Source organism: Danio rerio, chromosome 19, assembly GCF_052040795.2.
Source record: "Danio rerio strain M-AB ecotype USA chromosome 19, GRCz13ab, whole genome shotgun sequence".
NCBI classification, from domain to species: domain Eukaryota; kingdom Metazoa; phylum Chordata; class Actinopteri; order Cypriniformes; family Danionidae; genus Danio; species Danio rerio.
Window position 1 is genome coordinate 24,151,443 of NC_141039.2, and position 20,770 is coordinate 24,172,212.

A 20,770-nucleotide genomic window follows, 5' to 3' on the forward strand; every position below is an offset into this window, starting at 1 on the left:
TAAGCTTACACTGAACAGCCCTCCTGCGTTTCTCCAGGACTTCAGCTGGGTTTTACAGGCACATTCGCAGCAAATTATCAGCCCGTTTCAGGTACCTACAGTATGAAGACGTTCGCCTTTTGGGACTATAGCTGCAGGAACGGGCATAGTTATGAATGGGATGAACTGGGCTATAGTAATGGATGATGCGGAATGAGAGGAGCGAACGGAGTGAACAGTGTTTGTTGTCAACAATCTTATTAACATTCTACGAATCTTTAGAATGAGTTTTCGACGTTTCCTCGGTAACTTTCAGGATTTCACGCGCGGGGTTTGTTACATGTAGGTTTACGGAAACATTCAACCCGTTATGCATAAACATAAAACCTGACAAGTTTTAAAACACTTTTGTGATATACTGATGGTATAGAAAAGTATTAAAAAGGATGGCGTTACTCTTGTTTTGTCGACATACTGTCCCGTACAGATCCAAAGGAAAGCGTTCAGCTGCTTACTGTTGCTATGGTGACCTCCTCAGGCGAACGCGCACTCTAACTTGTAATCTAACTTTTTTGATAAAAGAAAAATTGTGATAATATGCTACATTTAAAGCCCATCAATATTTAATCTCGAGGTCCTCTAGGGGCTAATCTTTAATTAGACGAATCTTTTATATAGGCTAAAACAACTCGTCATTCACATAAACAATTGTTCATAAACGTAAAGGCGACATCGTTTGCGGGAGGGCTATGGTTAAACTGGAGGCATATGCTTAAAGTAGATCAATACACTTGTAAAGAGCCTGTTTGAGAGGTGCTTGAATGTTATTCACACTGTCATTTATTTGAAAAGAAGGCGTGCGAGCGTGACAAGACTGGTTTTCCGTACTTACGGTGATGTTTAACAAACTACGGATGGACTTTACGCCGTGTGAAGTGCCACCAGAGCTGTAGACGCACTTGTTTGCGTCCAGTTTGTGGTCCTACGTGAACAGAGAGCAAAAGGGGGAAAAGTGAGGAAGTGAAACGGGCTAATTACTCAGTCCATCCCTCATTTCCATATCCAGAGAGAGTGTCTACTGGCGCGCGGCCAATCCCTCATGCAGCGCAACGTAATACATGACCCTCTATCATTATAACGCCGACATGCGCAATCTGCACAACGGTAACAACATCTAATATCTCTTATTCACTGACCCTGGGACTGTACGGGACTGCCTGCGTCCGATGTTTCTGCAGATCGGAGCGCCGACGCGAAGCGCAGAGACATGTCCCGAAGAAAGCAGGCGAAACCTCAGCATCTCCGATCGGACGAAGAAGGAACACAGTCGGACAAAAGTCCGGATAACGGTACGTGAATTGTAATACAAGTCTTTTACAGTGCTCTTTAAGTGCAAGATTGTTTTGTCAGAATTTGGCGATGTTTTATTGCTTATTTCGAGTGCTGTTGAAAACACGGTATAGCATATGGACATTTCGAACATAATCTGAGACCAAAAACAACTTGATTCAAGCATATCGTGCGGCGTGTTTAGTTCAGGGAGACAAGAACTCCAGACAAACTTTTACACCACTAGAAATAACGCTTCTCTGATGGTTATTCTATTCAAGAGAGCTATTTTAACAGTAAATTGTTTTTTAGAGATATAAAAAAGTTAGTCTTCTGTAATCCTTTACAAAGTAGTGTTCTCTAAAAAACAGAATAAAAAGTTATTATGGCGATTCTCCTGTGACGGTATTGTAAAATTATATTTGAACCTTTATTTTTTAAGAGTACATCATAAACCTCTAAATGTGAGTTTATCCAAAAGTGTCTAGATGAGAGCTACAAATGTGTGCAAATTCGTGTCAAATGCACAGTGTGCGTAATTTAACAAAACACTTTCCCCACTTAAATTATGCAGTCGTAATGCTCTACATGTTTAAATAACAATTTCTGTTAAACTCCTTACAATCAATTTAGCATTTATGGACATGTTTTAGCGATGCAGTTTACTTAATTAGGAACTGTACACATGCTGGCCTTATTTTTGTGTAAGAGTGTTTTATGTTGCGTTTTTTAATTTAGCTAGCTTATGTAGGCTATATATATATTTACATTTTTTTTAACCCGGTTTAAAATAAATTATTCATTATAACTTGTAACGGTTGATTAGACTTGTGAATGTATTTGTGCTTCTCACAAAGCACTAAAATAAAAGATCCTCAAAACCTACAAAAGTGTCCCATTGCAACACCCAAACAAAACCTTTAACATTCGTCTGTTTGCGTGAGAATAATTCCTTTTGTTATGGTAATGAAGTAACTTGCATGCCCACATGAAAAATCCTCACACTTTGGTGTCGTTTGCTGTCGAAGTTGTGTCTTCATCTAAATCGTGTTAAAGTATTTACTGCAACACAATGATCGATCTAAAAGAACAGAAATCAGACTATGGTTTGAAAACCGACACTGAAAGAGGTTTATTGTTCTTCAGATCAGTTTTATTCACATCAGGCCCGAATTGTTAGAAGAGTAATTAAAGAATTTGAGTGTGCAACAATACCGATCCAGAAATAATTAGCATAATTTAAAAATATTTACATAAAACATAGACTAGTTTAAACTGTGGATTACCTTTTAATGTTTTTAATTAAATAAAATTACTGCTTTGTCAACAGACATAACTGCAAACCACAGCTGTATAAAAACTTTAAATTATAAAATATATATATATATATAAAACATGATGAATATTCTGAAACTTAAAAAAAATAAATTTAAGCACACATTTTAGAGTAAGCCCATCAGTATTTCATTTGAAAACAAAAGAAACTACAGTAAATTAGACACATAACCTATTCACAATCATACATAACCATTCACAATTGATGTTACAGTAATATAAAGCATACATAACATGTTGTTTCATACTTTAAGTAATATTAAATTGCATGCATAATTAAAAACAAAACATGAATTTTTGATTTCAGTTTTATCCACAGACGTAATAGGTACTAAGCTGATTGTTTTCTCTTATTTTGTCGACGTCAACACAATCATTTTGACTTTCGTGTTTGCCCTTGTTCATCTTTCAGTTTGTTTTCAAATGCCATTCATAAAGCCCTAGCAGTAATGGTCATCCAAATGCATTTTAGCTTTCCTCTTTTGAAGTGTGAGAAAATTATCCCAAGACACTTACGTTGTAACCTTTGTCTGTCTCATGTCGAAATGATCCAGCTAGCTAACAAAACCACGGTTACCAACTGAGCACCCTAGGAATCTCCCTAGTTTTTTAATCTTTCCTAGTGACTAATGCAGTAGGGCCTCACAGAATGTCTATTTTTATTTAAGAGTTTGATATATCTTTCTCATGAACACAGTTTTGTGCGTCTTTTCACTGGGGTGCCGCCATTGTTTTTTTTTTTGTTTTTTGTTTTTTGATGAATCTATTTAGACTGTTGAGTGAATCCTGTCCATCTGACTAATCTATGAACATTTTAAAGATATTTGTAGCACGGCCTTAAGTTAATTGGTCCCCTCACTAGATCAGTTTCAGTTTGCTCTCACCTTTCTGTATTAAGAGTTTTCCAGACCACCCACACAGTTACTGGAATTAGACGAGCAAATGACCTACAATGTAGTTACTCAGAGGAAGGCTCACAAAAAAGCTGAGAAAAATCACAACATCACTTGACCATAAAATAATTTCAAATATTCTGTCAATCTCTTCTCACTCATTTCTCTTTTTCATTCTCACTTCTTTTTTTTTTTTTTTTTGCCTTTTACACTTAAATGCTGTCATACACACTTGATGTGTTTACATCAAGGTTTAAGGGTAATTGGAAAAGAACAAAAACATGCATGATGCGTACAACATTTTGTGGGATTCAAAAATATTTTATTATATAATATTTATATAAAAAAAGAAAATAATAAAATAATAAAAATAATAGAAAAGAAAAATTAAAGGAAGTTAGAAAAAAATCACACACTCTCACTACACACCACACATACACGTACAGACAGAAAATATGGGAAGTAACGTGTTCCTTTTTTGTTTGAACTCATACACTTTGCCATCTCTCTTATTCTTTTTAGTGTGAAACTATTTGTGTGTATATTTTCTCCCAAGACTTTCAAGCTAATGCATAAATTATCTAAACCCAGCCCCTTAAGCGCTCATCAGTGGGCCAATAACCTAAAAGGCCTTATCTGAACTTGACATCATCTACGCCTTTTATATTGTACGATGTATCTAAATGCAAATATCAGAAAAAAAGGATCTAATGAAATGCTGCTGTATTATTTTAGGACAGGTATCGTTTTTGTGACTTTCATGATCAGTACTCTTTGTTTTGAGCTGAACAGGTTTATTTAAATATTGTTATACTGTGAATTTGATTTGTGAATCATATTGTTTTTCTTTTTATTTATTGTTTTGATCATTTTTATTTCAAATGATAAAATTGATGTTTTGAAACACCCTGCAGTTAACTGTGCATTTTACATCTATAAAGCTGAAAGCATTTTGTCAAGGTTGTACACCTTTAGCAATGAGAGATAACTGTTTCACTCAACAATGTCAAGTGGGGGGGAATTAGTTCTTCAAATTCATCAGGAAATAAGAGTGTTTGATAGCAATGGAGAGTTCAGATTAGTCAATCAAAGACTCAATTTGCCCTCAACTGACAGTGCAGCTGTGAATTGTATAAAAACATTGGAAATCAATATCCCCTATAGAATTTCATTAAGCTCCCGTATATTCAATAGATAGGTCGCATAATTTGATGGATTGTGCAAAGAAAATTATCGTCTGAGTCTTTGGAGCATGAGCACAAAGAGGCTGGCTTTCAGTAATTGGTAAAGTGGTACAATTGATTTAGTTTATCTATATTGTTCACTCCTCCAAGAATAGCTGTGAAAAATCTATCATCTCAGAAATTTCTATTCACACGCTTTCTCTCTGTGTCTTTATCTCCTAGCACTTCTGTTGAGGGGAGGCGATGAGGAGGACAGCGGCACGGAGAGCCGCAGTGGGGGCGAAGAGACGCACGTGTGTGAGCGGTGCTGTGCTGAATTCTTCAAGTGGTCTGAGATGCTGGAGCACCAGCAGAAGTGCACAGAAGACCCCCCTGTGCTCATAGTAAAAGAGAAGGAAGAGAAGGTCATTTCCCGGGGATCACCGACAGAGTCCCTCTTTAGCGCCCAGAGTGACTCAGCAGAAATGGAGGCCAGTGAAATCAACTCCGAGCTTGCGGAGAAAGTCGACGAAATGCCTGAGGAAACCCATATTATTGACCTGGACGAACAAATGGATATAAGTTTGCCTGAGCATAAAACATCGAATCTCAGCCCTCTACCACTAGACGATGAAAATGCCACCTCGCCCCCCGCCCCACCTATAACCAATCACTATGACATGCCCAGCACCAATGTGACCCTGGAGATTCTTCACAGCACTCGAGTGGCTGTTGCTCAGTTTTCCCAGAGCATTCACTGTGCAGGATCTGCTGGAAAGCTGAACTCTGCTGCGATACCCATGATTTTGGAGCAGTTGATGGCACTGCAGCAACAGCAGGTTCAGCAATTACAGCTCATTGAGCAGATCCGCAGCCAGGTCGCTGTAATGAATAGGCAGCCTACGCAAGCCGCCCTTAATCCTGCCTCGAAAAGCCTACCCTCTGACTCTAACACTTACAATTTCCAGGGCATCGCTCCACCCCCTGTACTCCCATTATCTGGGGTCATGCCCTCTACAGTGAATGGGCAGGCCTCTGTATCCCAGGCATCTATGCTTGCGAGGCCATCATTGCTGTCTTCCCAACCAAGCACTGGGCAAATTGGCTCTAGAGCACTGGACAGTGCAACTTCTTCCTTGACAAGTTCCAGCCCTCATCTCTTCAGCTACAGTGGGGCTTCTCCGCTCTTGCCCACCTGTAGTGGATCCCTCTCTAATGTTAGTAACACCCAATCTGTAAGCACTCCCAGCCCACTATCAGCTTGCCAGAGTAGCCTCCTTAGCCCTTCTGCCAACCTACCATTACTACCTCAAAGCCCTCCCAACGGAGTCATATTTCCCAATCCACTGGCCAGTATTGCAGCCACTGCCAGTGCACTAGACCCACTGGCTGCTATGATGAAGCACCGCAAGGGCAAACTGCCCAGTGTCTCCATATTTGACAGCAAGCCTAGTTCTGAGGATCCGTTCTTTAAGCACAAGTGTAGGTTCTGCGCTAAAGTGTTCGGCAGCGACAGTGCCTTGCAGATACACTTGCGCTCGCACACAGGCGAGAGGCCATTCAAATGCAACATTTGTGGCAACCGTTTCTCAACAAAAGGAAATCTCAAAGTCCACTTCCAAAGGCACAAGGAGAAGTACCCTCATGTTCAGATGAACCCGTACCCAGTCCCAGAATATCTTGACAATATCCCCACTAGCTCTGGGATCCCCTATGGGATGTCTTTCCCCCCAGAGAAGGCTGGACCTACTTGGTTAGACAGCAAACCTGTCCTTCCAACAGTGCCGTCTTCGGTTGGTCTGCAGTTGCCTCCCACAGTACCAATTATTGAAAGCCTAAGTGATTCATTTACAAGCACACCCTCAGAAAGGTCTCCACACAGGCCATCACCAGCAAGAGGTGAACTTGCACCGTCGTCGCCAAATCCCACTGGCACTGAGACAGATGTGTCAACCATTGCAGCCTCCCCTAAATCAAACAGAGAGGCAGAGATCACACAGAGTTTCAATACAGAGGAAGTGCACCTACCGTCAAACAGTTTAATCAGAAATGGTAGCAATTCCAACATCCTGCTTTCGCAGTCCATGTTGACAGAAACACCTGTAAAAGGGAATGTACCCGAGTCCACTGATGTTCCTTCAGCCATTATTAAACCGTCCTCTCCACCACTCATCTCAGATCAGTTCAGGAGCAAGTTCCCATTTGGTGGTCTCCAGGATTCTATGCAAACATCTGAGACATCGAAGCTCCAACAGCTTGTGGAAAACATTGACAAAAAGATGATGGAGCCCAATCAGTGTGTGATCTGCCACCGTGTGCTAAGCTGTCAGAGTGCGCTGAAGATGCATTACCGCATCCATACAGGAGAGAGGCCATTTAAATGCAAGGTTTGTGGGAGAGCATTCACAACAAAAGGTAACTTGAAGACTCATTTTGGTGTCCACCGTGCAAAGCCTCCTCTTCGGATTCAGCATTCATGCCCGATCTGTCAGAAAAAGTTTACAAATGCTGTTGTATTACAGCAGCACATACGCATGCACATGGGTGGGCAAATTCCAAACACACCACTGGCAGAAACCATCTACGAGAAAGACACAGATATGGAGAGTTTTGACAGCATGAGCACTTATGACGACGACTGTCTTGATGATATTTCATTTGAAGAAGAAGGGGATGTTGTGGAGAACAGTGAAAACACCCTGAGCTCCTTTTCAGATAGTCCACCACCTATCTCATCTCTTCCATCCAGTATCTCAGAATCTCAGAATGTAGGGGGCGACTTATCCATCAATCTCAGTCAATCAAATGGAAAAAAGATGGTTAGGTGCGACCCTATGGACAATGATCTTCATGCTCCTCATACGTCCACTGGTGAGATGGAAAACCACAGCATGGGAAATAGTTTAATGCCACATTCATCTAGCTCTATTCACATTCCAACCTATTCCAACAGTCAACCTGAGGGACAGCATGAGCATTCGGTCTCTCTGAACCTCTCTTCTAAAACCCCAGAGGCAGCAGCTATAGTAAAATCTGAATCAACAGACTGTCCTGCAGCAAATGCAGTCAACGGGGTGACTCTTAATCAAACAGGAATCCAGCCTATCAAGTCTTCAGTAAAGAAAGAAAACCCTTTCAACGTGCAATGTTTCAGTAAGGAACATGGTAAGCTAAACCTGTTATACGATACCCCTAGATCACTGTGCACTAAAAAAAAGCTTTTCCACACATTTTCTAGTTCGTAAAACAGTGTGTCTGATAAGTTTGTGCTTTAATACACTAAATATGATTTATTTTATGTTTAATGTATGGGATACTGAAGTAAGAAAAGCCCTCCTGGCATAAGCAGTTATTGCTCACTGACCAAAGCGACATATACAGTAAGATAGCCATCAAGAATCCCACAGCCTAAGCACAAGCTTCACTTTTTAGCACAACATTAACCATGTAAAAGCTACTACAGAAGCTTTTCTTAATTTAAGAATGAACATTACACACCAATAAGTATTTTCCTCTGCTCAGAAATACATATTTTAACTCTTTATTATGCTTCAAATGTCATAGAAATTATGCTGGCCAATGTGTTGTGCAATTAATAAGTAATAGAAAAGAAAAGAAGTAATAAAATCAGATTGTGGAAAACATTTTTAGGTTCATTATTTTTTTTTAATGTAACTGTAATTACTTTAAAGGTCAAGTGTGTGATTTTTCGAAACATCCATCATTAGTAAATATGCAGAGACAACTGTAAGTAAGCCGTATTCAGTTCACCTGAAGTGTGTAAACACTGATGTGCTACACATTGCCTGACACCGCAAAATAGCTCAACTAATGGTTTGAGTCTTGGGCTGGACTGGTCTGTTTGTTTAAGCGTGGATATACAAGGAGTGTTCATAGAACATTATTAAAAAAATTTATTTTATTAACAATAATATTTTATTTATTTAAAAACGCAATTTTAAATCTGTATCTTAGAGATTTGCTATCTTATCTGTATTTGTAATGTAGATAATTGAATATGAATTAATATTCAATTCACTGTATTGCAATTCCTGTTCAATTGTTTTTCATTCTGATTTTTATTTTTCTCAGAAAATGTTCAAAGGTCTACTGAACAGGATACTAAAAATCTGCCAACTGCAGTGAAACTGGAGATGAGCATTTGCAGTAGACCATACATGCTAAAAGAAGGTCCTTTCCCTGCATTTGGCCTGCAGTCTCCCACCTCACGCTCTGAGGTGATGATACCGGGCGTCACCTCACTCACTGGACCACCTCCACCACGACGGACCCCTAAGCAACACAACTGCAGCGCATGCGGAAAGAACTTCTCTTCTGCCAGTGCTTTGCAGATCCATGAGCGCACACACACTGGCGAAAAACCCTTCGGCTGCTCTGTCTGTGGTCGAGCATTCACAACCAAGGGTAATCTTAAGGTACGTAATTATTATTGATTCTGTCATTGTCAGGTGTGCGCAAATAAAAGAAAATATTAAATAAAATAAAATATAATAGAAAATAAAATAGAAAATAGAAATGAAATAAATATAGTTAAATAAAATAACAAATAATAAAATAAAAATTAAATAAACTAAAATAAAATACAAATTAAAATAAAATAAATAAAATAAAAAATTAAATAAAAAATATAGTCAAATAAAATAGAAATGAAATAAATATAGTAAAATAAAATAAATATAATAAAATAAAAATGAACTGAAATAAAATAAAAAAATAATAAAATAGAAGTGAAATAAAATGAAATAAATATTAAATATAGTAAAATAAACACACACACACACACACACACACACACACACACACACACACACACACACACACACACACACACACACACACACACACACACACACACATTAAAAAAATAAAAATGAAATAAAATTAAAAAAAAACAGAATAAAATAGAAATTAAATAAAAAATGAACTAAAGATAGTAAAATAAAATAAAATAGAAATTAAAATAAATAAAATAGAAATGAAATAAATATAGTGAAATAAAATATAATAAAATAAAAATGAAATTAAAAAAATAAATTAAACATAAATTCAGTTTGCATATTCAATAAAAATACTGGGGTATTGTATATTCTCTAGAATTGGTTCTGACATCCTTCTATGGTCATGTAGCCACTCTCTTCCTATATTTCCTTCAAATTAAAGGCTTGAATCTATTAATAAGTAAAGATAAATACATACATAAATAAATGTGGTCATCTCAACAGCTGTCATTTCTATTATTTACATTATTTATAAAATAATATTTATTTTATTTATTATTATATATCACAACTATATAAACATGTCTGCTTCAAACAAGCAAAAATAATAATAACCTTTTAACATGGGTGTTTGTCTACAGGTGCATATGGGCACTCACATGTGGAATAACACTCCTGCCCGTAGAGGTAGACGTCTGTCTGTGGAAAACCCAATTGCCCTTCTGGGCGGTGATGCCTTGAAATTCAGCGAAGCATTTCAGAAGGATTTAGCCGCACGGGCCATGAATGTGGATCAGAACTTCTGGAGCCGATACGCAGCAGCTATTACAAACGGCTTAGCAATGAGGAACAATGAAATATCCGTCATTCAGAGTGGAGGAGTGCCCCAGCTTCCTGCTATCACTGTGGCTACGGACAAGGCTAGCACTGGAAACAGCCCACCAATCACAGCCATGGAAAAAACAGGCTTAGAAAGGGGACCCGGACAACACTTCTCCATGATGATCGATGATAAAAAAGACATTGGGATCAATTAATGTAAAGGTGACATATTCTTTTTCCTTCCATAAGGGACATTGGAAATAAATGTGTCTTGTTTTTTTTTTAATAAAAAAAATCAGAATAAACTCCTTAGAATGTGCTTGATTCATGTGGGAAATTTACGATTTATCTTAAATATGGCACTTGTTTTTTTATTTTTATTTTATTGTATTTTAACTGAGGCCACGTTTAGTTTTTCAATTATGTCAACTGACTGAAAACTTACACTTGATACAAGGGCATTGCTTTGATATGAAATGATTATTTTATGTTGTAAATGTGTATTTTATGTTGATTTGATTTGTTTTTACTCTCTCATTTTGTTGTCAAACATTGCTTTGTTCAAGAGAACATGTTTGCATATACAGTTGCAATCAGAATTGTTAAACCCCCTTTGATTTTTTTTATACTTTCTAAATGATGTTTAACAAAGCAAGGACATTTTAAAAGTGTGTCTGATAATTTTTTTTCTTCTGGAAAAAGTCTTATTTGTTTTTATTTCGGCTAGAATAAAAGCAGTTTTTATAAAAAAATCATTTTAAGGTCAAAATTATTAGCCCCTTTAAGCTATATTTTTTTTCTCGATAGACTACAGAACAAACTATCGATATACAATAACTTGCCTAATTACCCTAACCTGATTAGTTAACCTAATTAACCTAGTTAAGCTTTTAAATGTCACTTTAAGCTGTATAGAAGTATCTTGAAAAATATCTAGTAAAATATTTACTGTCATCATGGCAAAGATAAAATAAATCAGTTATTAGACATGGGTTATTAAAACTATTATCATTAGAAATGTGTTGAAAAATATCTTCTCTCCGTTAAACAAAAATTGGGGAAAAAAATAAACGACGGGATAATAATTTAGGGGGTTTAATAATTCTGATTGCAACCGTATAATAGAAACTTTTTCATTCCCACACTGTAGTCTTAACGTAGCTACAGAGGAAAGTATGTAACTTAAATCCCCAAGCAGAAGATTAAGAGACATTTCAGAGTTTTTTTAAAGAGATGTATTATTCTTTGACATCCCACTGCTGTGCTGCTATGCATCGGATGCAAACCATTTATTTTCATGCAAATCAAGAACACCACAATCTAGTATTATTTTAGCTGCCATTAACAATGAAACGTTCCACCAGCCTATGATATTATATTATTAATTCCCATGATGTGTATTTTCCTTAACATCTGAAGTTGATTAGTGGGCCAACATGAGACTAAGAAGAATAATATGAGTGCTAATAAAGGTCTTGCATTTAAAACACATTCAGTTTAAATTATAGTTGACAATGGAAACCCTTGTGATGGATCGGACATGTTGCGAAACATTTCTATTTCACAATTTAGAAGTGTGTTTTCCTGTCAAGAACAAAATACAAGTAAAATGATATATTATTCCAGAAACATTATAGTACAAGGGAAAAAAATGAATAAAATAAAACTATGTACTTGTCTGTAATGCTAGCTTATGTCTTTTTTACTAAGCGTGTCATGTCAGGTAATTTTAGTGTTTTTTTATTATTATTATTTTATTATATTTTATTTTGTAGTGCTATTTTCCTTATATAATATATTGTTTAGTGTTGGGAAAAACAAACAAAATTATGAAAAAGAATTTTTTTTTTCAAATGGTATTTGGTAAAATAAGGAAGGGGTATTTGATGTATTCTCTGCATGAAAGGGAGACACTATTTTTGTACTCAGATACATTATAACGAATAAAAAGGTACGCCGGGTTTGCTTTTCTGTCTCTGCACATCAGTATTTTTACATGGAACAACTGAGGTGGTCTCTCAAACACACTGACTAAACTGGATTTATTTCTATGATGCAATATTGTTGCCACCCTCAATAAATAAATCTTAAACGACGTATTTTGTGTCATTACTATTGTAGGTACAGCCTTCAGTCTATTTCTGTGTGTATGTTGTACATATATTTATTAATAAAAAGTTGTCAAACGGTATTGTTTAAATGATTTCGTTTGGAAGTACAAGCCTAGAAAGAGCAACTGAGGTTAAGTTTTATCTTCGCACATTCTGACATCTTATTATTTCAGAATATTATTTGCAAACTCTAAATAGTGAAATCATAAGCCAATGGCTATCTATGTACAACACTGTTCACAATTAAATAATGCTCATTTTGTTTTTAAGTCATGCTAAAATGTGATTTTTGACTGAATATTCAATTTTGCATGGTAAACAATATAGAGACCATTTAAATAAACGAATGTATCCCAGTGATGGGTTGCAGCTGGTAGGGCATCCGCTGTGTAAAACATATGCTGGATAAGTTGGCGGTTCATTCCGCTGTGGTGACCCCAGATTAATACAGGGACCAAGCCGAAAATAAAAATAATTAACGAATAACCAAGTTATTGAAATGAAATACAGCATTCGTTTCACTTTAGTCCGGATGTGACGACGTTCAAACGTATCCGAGCAAAGATGGCAGACGGCATCCCATTGAATCCTGTACGAAAGAATTTGAGAAAAACTGCGTATTATGATGCTAGTAGACCTGCCAGGTATGTAAACGGCTGGATATAGGTCCTTAAGAACTCTTTTTAAAACGTGAAACTGATATTTGGGTTTTTAGGTATAATATATGTGTTGATATCGGGGTTGTTTATATCTCGGTTCCGGGGTTGAGTGCTAACGTGCTAACAGGCTAGAAGGTACATTCAGCAGCGCGAGCTGTCAGTGTCAGATTACCGTTGATAGCACTTGAGAGGATACAAGACTCCCAGAGAGATGCATGTGGTGATTAAGACGTGATATTATCATGTGAGACTTTGTCATTCCGGTTCCTACTCATTAAACATCTCGGGTACATTCACTGTAGCGTATTAAGACGCATGAGATGTGCTTAATTGTACATTTATGAAGCATTTCTTTAAAATAAAATGATATGGTCGAAATCTATAGGATCTACAAGATGCAGAGCATGTATTTAATATCTAAGCGCCTTATAAAAAAGTTCACGTGCACCAGGTTTATTCATAGAACATCTCATGCACATTTCGTGTGCCCTATGTTCAGAAAACACCGTTCACACGCATAAGATGTATTCATAGAACATATCATGAGCTTTTGGGTTATCTTACGACGCATTGTTCCGTCTTTATCATATCTCACACAGCATCTCGCTCGCCTTAGGTGTATCCGTCACATGCCATGGTCTGGTGATGGCTGAACTTGTCAAGATATCTCTGCAAATGGTTTTTCCCACGGCTTATGCGAGGCGAAGATGCCAAAGATATTCATTTAGAAACTAATGTCCATCTGGTTTCCTGAAGCACATAAACAGCCTAACAGCAGACAGGATCTGTATTTATGGCATCCAGCTGTATTTATGGCATCCAGTATTTATGGCATCCAGCAAATACTGACAGTCTAAGGACCACTTGTGGCTCGAGAGAATGGACCTAAACCAAAGTGATTGCTTAATTTGATTTCATTGTTTGGGGTAATGCTATTGCACATAATCACTTTGTGAATCGTTTGGTGCTTTATTGAGGAGGAAAAGAGAAGAGCAGAAGAACTGACCACAGTTAGGAGGGATTAATCGGACCACCAGCTATGTTTGGCTTGGGCTTTGCTTATTCTGTTGTCCTTCTTGATTTATATGGGTGGTTAAGCAGATTTGATGGTGATCTGATTTCTTTTATCATACAATTGAATACAAATATCAGCGGTGGGCCTGCGGGGTAAGAGTGTCTTGCGTTGGCCCCGATAGACTGTATTATTTTTATGATTATAGTGGTCAGCTAACTTGCTTGTCTTCGTTATTGCACTCATTTTCGCTTGGCCGCTGTCAAGAAAGAATTTTTAATGGACATCAAAGGCTGAAGTTCGCATAGACATTTGTCAAAGTGATGTGTTTTTGTTGACATACCTCAATAATAACTTGCCTTTTGTGGCAGGAACCGATTAGCCTTTGTAGAGTTAATATTTGTCGTTTATCATTAGTTCAAAGTCTTGTATAATGGTGAATCTCACGAAACTTGTCAAGAACATGTCTGGACCATATTTTGCTTCAAATTAAGAAGAAAGGATTATGCGGCGTCAGCTATTTCTGATTGAATAAGCATATTGGCCAGCCTGACTTACTTATTTCCTTATTCAGCCTTGTCTTTTTAGACCTAATAGACATCTATTTATCTTCAAAACACAAATAAAGTTATTTTAATGAAATTATGGGTGTGTTGACACTTGGTAAATTTAGTTTGATTAAAACATTCTATGGTCCAGTTAGATTAAATGTCTAAAGACAAGACCAAGTGAAAGGTGCTTTTTAGTTTGAATATGAACGCAACACTGATCATTGTCATCTGAACTAGGGATGCACCGATACCATTTTTTGGAACTGATTCCGATACCAAAATTCTGAGTATTGACTGATACAGATTTGATCCCGATACTGTGCCATTTTATAAATATTTTTAAAGCTTAATATAGTTTCTATAGTTCTGGTGATAAACTCAAATAATATATCTTCTTTAGTAAAAATAACAGACTCATAGGCCTAAATGACAGATCAGATGACAGAATCTAACTAAAATCATGATGCTTGCTGTACTGGACATTATTTGAGAATTCGTTATGACATTGATCTGTTGTGGGCCAGCTGATGTTTCCTCTTTTAATATTAAGATTTTTCTGTGAAATCTGTAATAGCCTACCATTATAGACCCCCAATGCATGGTAAAATAATCAGCCTTTTAGCAACGCTTGATATTTTCCTGCAGGTTTGATGCAGACTAAACTGTCTGAGGCCAGTTTTACTTAATAAACATTCCCTTTTCTGTTAATAACAGTCAATATTGCGTTGTCAGTTTCACTTTTATTAATTGAATTCACTTTTTTGATCACAATGAGCCAGGCTTTACAAACTATTCGCAGCACTAAAAGTATTCCCCTGGGAAGAATAAACTCAGTCGGAAGCATGAGAGAACAGAAACTCATTGTGAGAATAATCTTACGGAGGAGTGCACATTGTGTCAGCGCAGCCAGTGCGTGAATGAAGCGATTGATGCCTCACTAAGACACAGCGCGCAGCCCTCCGGTAACTGCAGACACTTCCAAAACTGACAACACAAAGGGAAGAAATGTGCGTTGAGAATCTGGCCAATGTATTATTAAGCCTTTTTCTAATTGAAAATTTCAGGTAGGCCTACAGTGTTTGAAGAGCTGGCTATGTACTTCAGTGTTGCGAATGTGATCTGCTGATCTAACAGACACAGCGCAACATGATTTAGAAACAGCAATGAACTCCTTGCTGGAGGTCAATATGAAGCCATACAATGCAAAATTAAATGCATTTATTCTCTGATTATTCATATTAACAGCAACAAATAGTCTTGGAGAAAGTTTTTTGTGTTGTCATGAACGCAACACACAGTTTGAATTGTGAATGAATGGAGAATGATTGACTGGTGTGGTGGCCGGAAGCACTGAACTGAACATGAATTTAAGCACATGAATATTCATCTGTACTTCACATTAAACTATGGAATTGCTTTAGAACATTTAGGATATAGTAGGCCTACATAACAACTTTCTAGTGTCTTATAATAGGCAAGTTGCATGGCTTTTGTTGGCTTATAAATTACACAAAATGTAGCGCATGCGCAAGATCAGGTTTGGAAGTGGCCAGCCAATACCCGATCCAGCAAAAATATGCAATATCGAATCAATAGACGATCCAAGTATTGGGATCAGTGCATCACTGATTTGACCAATCAATATTTTTTCCCTGATTTGACCAACCAATATTTTTTCCCTGATTTGAACCAACCAATATTTTTGATTCTTTTTCAAACTACTTATTTAAAATAAGCTGAAGCAACAAAATTCTTGAGTTTTTTTTTTAAGGAGACAACTTGATTGTTTTATGTTCAATACATTTGAATTGTAAAAAAAAAAATTTTAAAAATTAAAAAAATTAAGCTAACTTAATTTGTGTGGAGACAACATGAAACAAGTACGTGGAACCCTTCATTGTAGGGTTGGACGATTTATGTTACAGCCATCGAATCACATTGCAGGATATGCAATGTTGAGTTTGGATTATAGTTACAGAATTGTATTTAGTTACTGTATTTAAATGGAATTTATAAGATTTATGCAAAAATAATTTTTTTTCTTACTTATAAAAATCTTATTTCTAGTCCAAATAATTACATTTGAAAGTGAAAATAAGATTATCTTCCTTACCCCCTGGAAGATATTTTTACTTGTTTGGTATTTAGATTAGAAGCGAGAGACAGCAAATTAAGAACAGCATTTTTTGCATTACGATTATTCACTTTCTGTACCTGACTACTGTTAGGCTCCCCAGAAAAACGTCAAATAGTGCTTGTGAAACTGTATTCATATCGCAATATTTATTGCATAGAAAATAAAATATCACAATATCAGATTTTTTTAAATATCGTGCAGCCCCAGATTACAGTGCAAGATGCTAACATAAAATGAAAAGATTGTTCAAGCATACCTTTTTTTTTTTTTTTTTTTTTTTTTAAGTTTATTTGATCATGGATATTTAACAAAACTAACTAACACAAATATTACATGTTTTTATTTATTTATTTATTTTTGTGTAAATTCAATGTGTTTCTGTAAGGCACATCAGAATTTCTTTGCATATTCGCTCTTCTTTAGTTTCATGATCTTTTAGAATTCATTGTAAAATGTTTTTTTATAAACTTTTATTTTGGATATTATTAATCATTGCCAAGCACTACAATAAAATAATTACTTTTAAAAGTATTTCACAATATTACAGTTTTTTTCTGTCATTCTTAACCAGATAAATGCTGGCTTTAATAATATGTATAAAAGAGACTTTTGTTTTTCAAAAACATTAAACAATTTTAATTTGTTTAAGCTGTTGAACATTACTGTATATAATAGGTCATAGTTTAAAAAAGCACACTGACTGGGCTATTTTGTAAAATATGTCTATCATTCCTAAATAATAAATAATAATATGGTTGTTTTAATAGTGCCTTTCCAGTGCTCAAGAACGCTTTACAACGTAAATAAGGGAACGTGAACGGGTAGAGAAAATAGCTGACTAATAATACATAAAAGGAATGACAAAGACACCAGAACAAATAGCAAGAAGGAAACCGAAACAAGTTAACAAAATATGCCAGTAACAATTTGTTTATCGGCGCTTTGCATATATAAGTGTTTAGTATTAGTTCTTTTGCTATTTTCTTCCAAGGTTCTTGAGTTTCTTCTAGGACATTGCCAACACAGTCTTTAAACCTGTAGTAGTTGCATGCATGTCAATGATGCACTGACATGCATTTCTCCATTTTTTTCATTAATTCCAATACACTTCTTATATGTTTACAAATTTCCAAAATTTCCTAGATGAAGTTCCCATAAAAAAAACATCCTGAAATTTTTCACCTTTTTGCAATCTTAAATAAGTTTACTTTTTAATTTTTTAATTAAACATTTTGGTGCAAATAACTTTTCAAAAGAGGGATCAAAACGTCTTATGTTCACATTTCAGTTCTCTTGGCATGTTTGGTCTGGACTAAAAAAAAAAAACTTTTGATCCTGATTCTATAAATTTTGTTTAAAAAAAAGGTATTACTTAAACATCTCATTCAAGATACTGCAACATCCTGCTCAATTCTGCAAGATCAATAAATAAATAAAATACATAAATAATAATAAAAATCTTTTAATTATTTTGTTAATAGATTGAATGTCTCATGGGCTAGCCCAGACAAAATCTACAGATATGTTTTGCTTTTTCTGTGCAGGAGTTTTTTAAAAAAAAATATATATATTTATGCAGAATGATTTTAGAAGTATCAGAACCAAAAACTTAAAACATAAAAAAAGCTTTTAAGCTTTTATATAATGTTTAAAATCCCTCATATAATATATCTACTAAAAGACAAAAATATTACTTTAGTTGCAATTTTGTCAATAATATTACTGAAATTTAATAATTAAAATTAAACTGAATAAATATATATTTACACACATTTACACACCTAAATAAATTATGGTGTATCATTATTATACAAGTATATATTATTATACAAGTTTTTTGGTGATTTAAACATGTGTATAAATACTTTTATAGATTAAAAGTATTAAGCAAATTTGTTTGCCCTTTAATTTCATTTTTCTTGCAAATTCACACCATGTGTCATAAAAAGAACTGTAACCAGCTGGTCATCCTATTAGCACTCCCATGTTTAAGTAATATAAAAAAAGCTGCTTGAATGGATGTTTAGACTCAAATGCAGAAATGTGACTTCACCCCCTTCCCCCGAGTCATGTGATTGATGAATGTGCAGGCTAGACATTTAACTGAAATTGTGCAAAATGTGTTTGTTAACATATTTTTAACCCAGATTATCCTGTAGGATTAACTGCATACCACTGTTATAGGCTATCTGCATTTTTGTCGCGTCCTATTGCCTTTAATTCCCACACATTCCTCTTAATTCCTATATTCACACACTCAAAAATAACTTTTTGCTCATTTAAACTGCTTATTTAAAATGAGCTGAAACACCACATTTCTAAAGTTGTTTTTGGGACGAACTAATTGTTTTATGTTAAATCTACTTAAATTTAAAAAAAAAAATGGTTTACTTAATCAATTTTGTTGGGACAACATGAAGGAATTGAGAGGAATTCAGCATTTTCTTTTACAGAATTCCCTTGCAAAGTTTCCAGCTTTAAAACATTTTATGCAAATTTTGCCACCCTAAACATACCACTTATGGATTTTCTTTAAGTTTATTTTAATGATTCTTCTTTGAACAGTAGGGCTGCACGATATTGGAAAAATCTAACATTGCAATACTTTTTTTCATATTCTGTGATATACATTGCGATATAAATACAATTTCAATAGATGCACGTTTGATTTAAATTAAACTACTGATTTAAATTGAGCTGAAATAACACAATTCTGGATTTTTTTTTACTTAATTTTAAATTTAATAGTTTTTATATTCAACCCACTTAAATTTGTATTAAAATAATAAGTTAACTTAATTCCCTTATGTTGTCCCAACTCAAATTGATTGTGTGGAACCCAGCAGTTTTACAGTGTGAGTTGTTTTGAAAGAATTTAGCATTGTAGTTTGGGATGACTTTGTAGGGGAATGCATAAAACATGATTAACAATCTACAAGCATAGATAAATTCAATAGAGAAAAAGATACAAATAAATTAAACCATGTATTATTGTTTTCAGAGGAATTCAAATGTATTCTGGTATGCAGTATTGAATAAGTAAATGCAAAATATTTAGGGATATAATGATTAACCTGACTCCTGATCCGATACAATTCATGATACTAAATTCACCATACGGTTTAGTCATGGTTTTAAACAAAATTATGTAAACAAATTTAAGGTGAAGACCCCCTTTAATTTTTTTTCTTAAATGCTGCTGTTTTTTTTTTTTTTTTTTTTTTTGCAAAATATAAATTTTCTACTATAATTTAATTAATAAAAAGAAATAAATTCCAATAAAAAAGAGAGAACAATACAAACTAAAGCAGACTTATTAAAATAAACAAACTAAAACTGTGACTATGCTGGGATTTTACATTTTTAAAAAGAAATAGCCGCATATCTATGTTTTCTGGCATAAGCTAACGTCTTTGCACATTTTTAATGTCCCCTGCTGAAAAAAAAAGGTACTGGGGAGTGAGATGGCTATGGTGTGAGGAGGAAAGCCTTTCTCAAAAAGCAGTGTGTATGGTGGTCAATAGGCTCTCTGCTCCAGGCAACTGGCCACTGGCATAAAAAAAAAAGAAAATAAAATTATTAAAAATTGACTAATTGTATAGAGACAGGAGCTGAACATTATTATGTAGGTGAATAATTAATATTACTTGTAAATCAGTGTGACACTCCTAAGAACAGATAATCTTGAACATTTTTAAATATTCAATAATAATAAGCAAATTATTAAAATATGCATAAACTAATTTGAAAAGGAGAGGGTAAAAATAGTCTAATACCTGCTTCTGTAACGGAAAAACTTTCTCTTTCAGTCTGAAAAACATCTTTAAACTTTCGCTATGAAAACACTGATGCACCGTGTGGTCTCTGTAGCACTCGTCTGAGCAAGTGGAGCTGCAAATAGTTGCATTATAGTTTTATAGTATAGTAGCAAAATGCATAATGTTTTTTTTTGCGTATTGTCACATCTGTGACAGAAGTTTTTCACTGTGCTGACGGTTAATTCGTTGCTCTGTTAGTGTAGGTAAGCGTTTTTTTTTTTT

At 35.2% G+C, this 20,770-nt stretch overlaps 3 protein-coding genes across 33 annotated transcripts in view; 2 read left to right on the forward strand and 1 right to left on the reverse strand.

The window, feature by feature from the left end:
* The window catches only part of LOC147832549 (uncharacterized), a 98,095-nt gene extending 97,528 nt beyond the window's left edge, over window positions 1-567 (reverse strand). For 7 of the 9 annotated variants that reach the window (XR_015516753.1, XR_015516750.1, XR_015516752.1 and 4 more), the window contains exon 1: window positions 436-567. The gene's annotated coding sequence lies outside the window, so the exon portion shown is untranslated. Of the gene's footprint in view, window positions 1-9 lie in introns of all 9 variants that reach the window. The other 2 variants (XR_015516751.1, XM_087295793.1) reach the window with 1 other exon arrangement.
* A 679-nt stretch (window positions 568-1,246) lies between these two features.
* On the forward strand, window positions 1,247-10,475 carry sall3b (spalt-like transcription factor 3b). The gene is made up of 4 exons (NM_001045150.1): window positions 1,247-1,328; window positions 4,943-7,864; window positions 8,792-9,135; window positions 10,080-10,475. The coding sequence occupies exons 1-4, from the start codon at window positions 1,247-1,249 to the stop codon at window positions 10,473-10,475; spliced, it is 3,744 nt and encodes a 1,247-aa protein (NP_001038615.1).
* A 2,444-nt stretch (window positions 10,476-12,919) lies between these two features.
* The window catches only part of atp9b (ATPase phospholipid transporting 9B), a 108,124-nt gene continuing 100,273 nt past the window's right edge, over window positions 12,920-20,770 (forward strand). For all 23 annotated transcript variants that reach the window (XR_015516079.1, XR_015516080.1, XR_015516081.1 and 20 more), the window contains exon 1: window positions 12,920-13,015. Coding sequence is in view for 3 of the 23 variants with exons in the window: in XM_087294821.1 (XP_087150947.1) it covers window positions 12,936-13,015 (80 nt within the window). In the remaining 20 variants the exon portion in view is untranslated. The remainder of the gene's footprint in view (window positions 13,016-20,770) is intronic.

Bases quoted from the DNA above. Each gene is read 5' to 3' on its own strand.
- sall3b (NM_001045150.1), top strand. From the start codon at position 1,247: ATGTCCCGAAGAAAGCAGGCGAAACCTCAGCATCTCCGATCGGACGAA. The intron at 1,329-4,942 runs GTACGTGAATTG...TTTATCTCCTAG, and splicing joins GGACAAAAGTCCGGATAACG to CACTTCTGTTGAGGGGAGGC. The intron at 9,136-10,079 runs GTACGTAATTAT...GTTTGTCTACAG, and splicing joins CAACCAAGGGTAATCTTAAG to GTGCATATGGGCACTCACAT.